Source organism: Lepidochelys kempii, chromosome 14, assembly GCF_965140285.1.
Source record: "Lepidochelys kempii isolate rLepKem1 chromosome 14, rLepKem1.hap1, whole genome shotgun sequence".
NCBI classification, from domain to species: Eukaryota; Metazoa; Chordata; order Testudines; family Cheloniidae; genus Lepidochelys; species Lepidochelys kempii.
In genome coordinates this window covers 38362285-38371054 of record NC_136393.1, presented here as the reverse complement: position 1 = coordinate 38371054, position 8770 = coordinate 38362285, and the positions used below count along the sequence as shown (strand labels likewise).

The 8770-nt window shown below is 46.9% G+C and overlaps 1 protein-coding gene across 1 annotated transcript; it reads left to right on the top strand.

Annotated features, from left to right (window-relative positions):
- Nucleotides 1–1271: 1271 nt before the first annotated feature.
- On the top strand, nucleotides 1272–2246 carry LOC140897502 (olfactory receptor 6N1). The gene has a single exon (XM_073310225.1). The coding sequence runs from the start codon at nucleotides 1272–1274 to the stop codon at nucleotides 2244–2246; it is 975 nt and encodes a 324-aa protein (XP_073166326.1).
- Nucleotides 2247–8770: the final 6524 nt, after the last annotated feature.

Sequence of the window (8770 nt, the reverse complement as noted above, 5' to 3'; positions counted from 1 at the left end):
ATACAGTCTTACTAACCCAGATCACACATGCCAGATTGTTTCTAGACTCTGAGTTCAGGGACAGCATCTCCCCCACCCCCACCACCCCAGTGCCTTTCTTGCTCCTGGATTATCATCCCACATTCATTATGGATGCGGAAGATCACTCCACCAGTTAGGGTTGCACATCAGCCTGGTTTTACCCCTTCCTGAGATCCACCCTGCAAAGAGCTGTATTTTTTTACTGCTACATAGCTAATGTCAGGAAACAGAAAAGGCACTGCCAGTCCCTCACCACATCACCATCACCACCACAGGAACTAAGAGAATTTACTCCACTTCATAAATTATGTGAAACTGATCTCTTGTGTGGGGGTGAAAATTGTTCCTTTTCCTACAGGGAAATAAAAGGCTGACTATACCAGGATATATTGTTAGATTTATTTCCATTAATTATAACACAAGATTGGTGTCTAAGGACTCTAGACTGCATTGGAGATCTCAGTACAAGATTTCAGTTGATGTATTTATTGATTTTGACTCCTAAGGCATGGCATGATTCTGGCCATTGTCAGAATTGAAATACAGCATTTAAGTATCATTGTTAAGCTCTGGTATGTCACTACATGGGATTTGATATGACAGAACAGATCATTTCTCTATCAGTAATTGGCCACCATGGAAACGGGCTGTTATAGCAGTCATTGGTATCCATGTAGACCACCCTCTTCCCCATCAGAGCGAAGTTCTGCCCTCAGACTGAGACTCATAGAATACCAGGGTTGGAAGGGACCTCAGGTGGTCATCTAGTCCAACCCCCTGCTCAAAGCAGGACCAATCCCCAACTAAATCATCTACTTTTTTTTAATGTTTGCCCCAGATCCCTAAATGGCCCCTTCAAGGATTGAACTCTCAACCCAGGGTTTAGCAGGCCAATGCTCAAACCACTGAGCTATCCTTCCCCCTGCAAGAGGAATAGTGATGAAGTGAGCTGTAGCTCATGAAAGCTTATGCTCAAATAAATTTGTTAGTTTCTAAGGTGCCACAAGTACTCCTTTTCTTTTTGCAAATACAGACTAACACGGCTCCTACTCTGAAACCTGTTTCCATCCTGTTTCCACTCCTGGCACTTTGCTATGAAATCTACATTTGTCTTAACATTTCAGCCTTTAACCAGGAGAGGAAGGGGAGTTTCTGAATATTTATGGAATTAATTCATGAGATTTGATTAACTTTGAACTCCATGTCCTTCTGATTCAATCACACAGATTTATTGTTCCTAGACTCAACCCATGGCAGACTGGAGAAACCAAATAGCCATCACAGAATTCTTCCTCCTGGGATTTGGGGAGCTCCCTGACCTACAAATTCTTCTCTTCCTGATATTCCTAGTGATCTACATGGCAACCGTGACCGGGAACACTCTTATCGTGGTGCTCATTGTGGCTGATCAGCACCTTCACACCCCCATGTACTTCTTCCTGGGGAATTTGTCCTGCCTGGAGACCTGCTACACCACAACCATCCTGCCCCGGATGCTGGCCAGTCTCCTGACTGGGGACAGAACCATCTCAGTCAGTGGCTGCATCACACAACTGTATTTCTTTGGGTCTCTGGCAGGTACGGAATGCTGTCTCCTAGCAGCGATGTCTTATGATCGGTATTTAGCGATATGTAAACCCCTGCACTATTCAACTCTTATGAATACCAGGTTTTGCCTCCATTTGGCTGCTGTCTCCTGGTTAAATGGTTTTTTGGCTCTTACCATCTTGGTCTTATTCCTATCACAGTTAATATTCTGTGGCCCAAATGAAATTGACTATTTCTATTGTGATCCCCTCCCACTAATAGAGCTCTCCTGCAGTGACACCCACCAGGTCATACTGGCGGATTTCATACTATCCTTTGTATTCACCCTGCCTCCATTCCTACTAACTCTGACGTCCTACATGTGCATCATCGCCACCATCCTGAGAATCCCTTCCACCACCGGGAGGCAAAAGGCCTTTTCCACGTGCTCCTCTCACCTCATTGTGGTGACAATTTTCTATGGAACCATAATGATTGTGTACCTGCTACCGAAACGTGATACACTGAGAGACCTGAACAAGGTGCTCTCTCTTTGCTACATGGTCCTAACTCCCCTGGTAAACCCCCTCATCTACAGCCTGAGAAACAGAGAGGTCAAGGAAGCCTTGAGCAAAGCAGTCAGTAAATGCGGCTTTCACAGAAATGTGCAGATACACCTAGATAATAACATAGCCTGAGGCTTTCAAAGCTGCCTGGGTGATTTCAGCAATCAGCCCCCATTAAAATTAAGTTGAAAAGTCCCAGTTAAAATCTCAGCACTCAGTGTTGTCCATTTTAGTGGAAGGACCAGGGAGGGAAAACTATGTTTCGATCATGGAGTTTTTAACTGGGTACTAGGCAGAGTGGAGACAAAATTTTAACAGATTTTTATATCTGTAAAAAAGCCATTTTTGATCAAAATAAATGTTTGGAGAATAAAAATACTAACTCCTGGTGCAGCATATGTGGGGATATAAACCTGGGAAATCTGCCACCTCTGAAATTGTGCTTATTGCCAGCATAGCCCTCTGCAAACCAACCACCTTTACTGTGCTCACACAGGTCAGATGCAAACAACCAGGCCCCAGCAGAGACTTCTGGACACTTCACCAGGAACAGTGTTATAGCCTTTCTTGCCCTTCCACTTTGGATGCTGTAAGAATCCCTCTAGGCAAACCTTAAGTTACAAAAAGACACAAAATGGTCGAGGTGGCAACATGTTGTAAGGGTGAGACCATTGGGTCTGTGTTCACCTGTGCAAATTGGTGAGGATTTTTATCAAGCCTTCCCCAGGAAAGGTGGAGTAGGGTTTGGGAGGATTTTGTGGGGGGGAATCATAGAATATCAGGGTTGGAAGGGACCTCAAGAGGTCATCTAGTCCAACCCCCTGGTCAAAGCAGGACCGATCCCCGACTAAATCATCCCAGCCAGGGCTTTGTCAAGCCTGACCTTAAAAACTTCTAGGGAAGGAGATTCCACCACCTCCCTAGGTAACGCATGCCAGTGTTTCACCACCCTCCTAGTGAAAAAGATTTTCCTAATATCCAACCTAAATCTCCCCCACTGCAACTTGAGACTATTGCTCCTTGTTCTGTCATCTACTACCACTGAGAACAGTCTAGAGCCATCCTCTTTGGAACCCCCTTTCAGGTAGTTGAAAGCAGCTATCAAATCCCCCCTCATTCTTCTCTTCTGAAGACTAAACATCCCCAGTTCCCTCAGCCTCTCCTCATAAGTCATGTGTTCCAGTCCCCTAATCATTTTTGTTGCCCTCTGCTGGACTCTTTCCAATTTTTCCACATCCTTCTTGTAGTGTGGGGCCCGAAACTGGACACACTACTCCAGATGAGGCCTCACCAATGTCAAATAGAGGGGAACGATCACGTCCCTCGATCTTCTGGCAATGCCCCTTCTTATACATCCCAAAATGCCATTGGCCTTCTTGGCAACAGAGCACACTGTTGACTCATATCCAACTTCTCGTCCACTGTAACCCCTAGGTCCTTTTCTGCAGAACTGCTGCCGAGCCATTCGGTCCCTAGTCTGTAGCGGTGCATGGGATTCTTCCATCCTAAGTGCAGGACTTTGCTCTTGTCCTTGTTGAACCTCATCAGATTTCTTTTGGCCCAATCCTCTAATTTGTCTAGGGCCCTCTGTATCCTATCCCTACCCTCCAGCATATCTACCTCTCCTCCCAGTTTAGTGTCATCTGCAAACTTGCTGAGGGTGCAATCCACGCCATCCTCCAGATCATTTATGAAGATATTGAACAAAACCGACCCCAGGACCGACCCCTGGGCACTCCACTTGATACCGGCTGCCAACTGGACATGGAGCCATTGATCACTACCCGTTGAGCCCGACAATCTAGCCAACTTTCTACCCACCTTATAGTGCATTCATCCAGCCCATACTTCTTTAACTTGCTGGCAAGAATACTGTGGGAGACAGTGTCAAAAGCTTTCCTAAAGTCAAGGAACAACACGTCCACTGCTTTCCCTTCATCCACAGAGCCAGTTATCTCGTCATAGAAGGCAATTAGATTAGTCAGGCATGACTTGCCCTTGGTGAATCCATGCTGACTGTTCCTGATCACTTTCCTCTCCTCTAAGTGCTTCACAATTGATTCCTTGAGGACCTGCTCCATGATTTTTCCAGGGACTGACGTGAGGCTGACTGGCCTGTAGTTCCCCGGATCCTCCTTCTTCCCTTTTTTAAAGATGGGCACTACATTAGCCTTTTTCCAGTCATTTGGGACCTCCCCCGATCGCCATGTGTTTTCAAAGATAACGGCCAATGGCTCTGCAATCACATCCACCAATTCCTTTAGCGCTCTCAGATGCAACTCATACGGCCCCATGGACTTGTGCTCGTCCAGCTTTTCTAAATAGTCCCGAACCACTTCTTTCTCCACAGAGGGCTGGTCACCTTCTCCCCATGCTGTGCTGCCCAGTGCAGTAGTCTGGGAGCTGACCTTGTTCGTGAAGACAGAGGCAAAAAAAGCACTGAGTACATTAGCTTTTTCCACATCCTCTGTCACTAGGTTGCCTCCCTCATTCAGTAAGGGGCCCACTCTTTCCTTGACTTTCTTCTTCTTGCTAACATACCTGAACGAAACCCTTCTTGTTACTCTTAACATCTCTTACTAGCTGCAACTCCAGGTGTGATTTGGCCTTCCTGATTTCACTCCTGCAAGCCCGAGCAATATCTTTATACTCATCCCTGGTCATTTGTCCAATCTTCCACTTCTTGTAAGCTTCTTTTTTGTATTTAAGAGCAGCAAGGATTTCACTGTTAAGCCAAGCTGGTTGCCTGCCATATTTACTATTCTTTCTACACAGCGGGATGGTTTGTCCCTGTAACCTCAATAAGGATTCTTTAAAATACAGCCAGCTCTCCTGGACTCCTTTCCCTCTCATGTTATTCTCCCAGGGGATCTTGCCCATCAGTTCCCTGAGGGAGTCAAAGTCTGCTTTTCTGAAGTCCAGGGTCTGTATTCTGCTGCTCTCTTTTCTTCCTTGTGTTAGGATCCTGAACTCGACCATTTCATGGTCACTGCCTCCCAGGTTCCCATCCACTTTTGCTTCCCCTACTAATTGAAAAACACTTCCAAGCGGGCTCTTTCCCTGTTATATATTTATTAGACGCTTGGTGGTGGCAGCAATAAAGTCCAAGGACAAAAGGTAAAATAGTTTGTACCTTGGGGAAGTTTTAACCTAAGCTGGTAAAAATAATCTTAGGGTTTTTTATGCAAGTCCCCACATATGTACCCTAGAGTTCAGAGTGGGGAAGGAACCTTTACATGGTGGCAGAGCAGTGGAATTAACTTGAAAGCATTTTGAGATCAATTTGAGATTTTTTTGAACAAGAAGCACAGATTTTAAAAAGGAAATTTTCCTTTGGGCTCCTGGAAAGCAGGTTTTAAGATGAAAGCAGTTAGAGGATTTTTTGTCTCTGTATGGGGGCCAGAGCAGAGACAAAAGGGAATTGTCTTTTGTGAGCTGGAGTTTTCCCTACCTAAAGGCAGGGTAGTTAACCTCCTGCAGGGAAATTCACAAGTCTTCACAGACCTGAAGAATTTTTTTTTTTTTTTTTACCTAAGAGCAACTAGAGGGGTTTTCTGTCTTTTTGCCTGGAAACAAAGGTGTTAGGGGTTTTTTTAAGGATTTTTCTGTAGGCTGACAATCACTATCAGAGAACATAGGTATCCGGTTACAGCACAGCAAAATTTTACAAGCCAAGTTTTTTGTTTTATTTCTAACTCTCGGGTGTAAAGTTAGTTAAAAACAGAGAGGCAAACATGACAAAGCCCAAAACAAACAGCCAAAGAGGCTGCCCACAGGACAGTTATGGAGGCAAGGGAAAAAGAAATGGAGGAAAAGGAAAAAGAGGAAGCATACACTTGAGATGGAGAAGGCAAAGGCTCAGCAGAATAGCAATCCTTCTCCAGGTACCACTTCCCATCCCAGGAAGTTCCCCACCTACAAGGCAGGCGATGATACCGAGGTCTTCTTAGAAAACTGTGAAAGGGCCTGCCTTGGGTACAGCATCTCTACAGACCAATACATGGTAGAGCTGAGGCCGCAGCTCAGTGGACCCTTAGCTGAGGTGGCAGCTGAAATGCCTAAGGAACACATGAACAAGTATGAACTGTTTCAAACCAAGGCGAGAGTCAGAATGTGGCTAACACCCGAGCAGTCTCGTCGGAGGTTCAGAGCCCTAAGGTGGAAACCAGATGTGTCATTTACCCGACATGCCTACCACATTGTGAAACATTGGGATGCCTGGATATCAGGAGCAAGTGTTAAATCTCCAGAAGATTTGCCCTTCCTAATGCAAATGGAGCAGTTCTTAGAGGGTGTTCCTGAGGAAATAGAAAGATACATCCTGGATGGGAAGCCCAAAACTGTAATCGAGGCTGGGGAGATTAGAGCCAAATGGGTGGAAGTGGCAGAAAAGAAGAAAAACTGGTTGCAGTTGGAGCGGAGACCAGAAAGGACAACCTCAGACCACACCCTACTACCGGGGGCAGCCCAAGGCCCCAACTACCCCCCAAAGAACCCTCCAGACACCTTACTGTCCCGCCACACCGTTCTCCAGCAACCCACCTCGCCCCAGTGATCAGTCAACTGGACAATGTTTTAAATGTAACGAGCCTTGGCATATGAAGGCCAACTGCCCCAAGAACCCCAACAGATTACAGTTCATTGCACTGGAATCACACCAGAGGTCCTCAGGCCCAGATACCTCCCAGATATCCTTGGAGCGGAGGGAAACTGTGAGTGTGGATGGGAAGAAGGTCACTGCGTGGAGGGACACCGGAGCACAAGCGTCAGCTATCCATGCTTCCTTAGTGGACCCCAATTTAATCGACCCAGAGATTCAAGTGACAATTCAACTCTTCAAGTCCAACTCTTTCAATTTGCCTACAGCCAAGTTGCCTGTCCAGTACAAGGGATGGTCAGGAACATGGACTTTTGCAGTCTATGATGATTATCCCATCCCCATGCTGTTGGGGGAAGACTTGGCCAATCATGTGAAGCTAGCCAAGAGGGTGGGAATGGTCACCTGCAGCCAGGCTAAACAAGCCATGATGCCTAGCTCTGTTCTGGAAACTTCTATCAGGACCCGGTCAGAGGTGATGGACCCAGACCCCAGGCCAATGTCTGCAACAGCAGTGGTGGATCCAGTCCCGCAGAGCCAGACAGAGCCAGAACCGACGGAACAACCAGCACCAGACCCATTGCCAGCACTGAATCCAGTACTTGCAACCCCAACACCAGAGGGCCCCACCAAACCTGAACCGGCAGCAGCCGATAACCCACCAGAGGCTCAACCGGAGCTTGAACCCCAACATAGTGCACCACCGGAGAGCGGTTCACAGTCAACGGAAATAGCCCCATCCCCTACATCGCTTCCAGAGGGACCAAGCCTAGGTCCACAATCCAATGAGGAGCTGATGTCTCCAGCATCAAGGGAACAGTTCCAGACCGAACAGGAAGCAGATGAAAGCCTCCAGAGAGCTTGGACGGTGGCACAGAGCAACCCCCACCGCCTCTCAGCTCTTCTAATCGATCCAGGTTTGTTGTAGAAAGAGGACTTTTCTACAAGGAAACTCTTTCTGGTGGACACCAGGAAGACTGGCATCCTCAGAGACAGTTGGTAGTTCCAACTAAGTACCGGGTAAAGCTCTTGAACTTGGCCCATGATCATCCTAGTGGCCATGCTGGGATGAACAGGACCAAAGACCATTTGGGGAAGTCATTCCACTGGGAGGGAATGGGCAAGAATATTTCTACCTATGTCCGATCTTGTGAGGTATGCTAAAGAGTGGGAAAACCTCAAGACCAGGCCAAAGCCCCTCTCCAACCACTCCCCATCACTGAAGTTCCATTTCAGCGAGTAGCTGTGGATATTCTGGGTCCTTTTCCGAAAAAGACACCCAGAGGAAAGCAGTACATACTAATGTTCATGGATTTTGCCACCCGATGGCCAGAAGCAGTAGCTCTAAGCAACACCAGGGCTAAAAGTATGTGCCAGGAACTAGCAGACATTTTTGCCAGAGTAGGTTGGCCCTCCGACTTCCTCACAGATGCAGGGACTAATTTCCTGGCAGAAACTATGGAAAGCCTTTGGGAAGCTCATGGGGTGAATCACTTGATTGCCACCCCTTACCACCATCAAACAAATGGCCTGGTGGAGAAATTTAATGGGACGGTGGGGGCCATGATACATTCATAAATGAGCACTCCAGTGATTGGGACCTAGTGTTGCAGCAGTTGCTCTTTGCTTACAGAGCTGTATCACATCTGTCAAGGTTCCTCCCCCACTCCGAACGCTAGGGTACAGATGTGGGGACCTGCATGAAAACCTCCTAAGCTTATCTTTACCAGCTTAGGTCAAAAAGTTCCCCAAGGTACAAAATATTCCACCCTTTGTCCTTGGATTGGCCGCTGCCACCACCAAACAAATACTGGTTATTGGGGAAGAGCTGTTTGGAAACGTCTTTCCCCCCAAACTCTTCCCAAAACCTTGCACCCCACTTCCTGGACAAGGTTTGGTAAAAAGACTCACCAATTTGCCTAGGTGATTACAGACCCAGACCCTTGGATCTTAAGAATAATGAACAATCCTCCCAACACTTGCACCCCCCCCCTTTCCTGGGAAATGTTGGATAAAAAGCCTCACCAATTTGCATAGGTGACCACAGACCCAAACCCTT

Bases quoted from the DNA above. Each gene is read 5' to 3' on its own strand.
- LOC140897502 (XM_073310225.1), top strand. From the start codon at position 1,272: ATGGCAGACTGGAGAAACCAAATAGCCATCACAGAATTCTTCCTCCTG.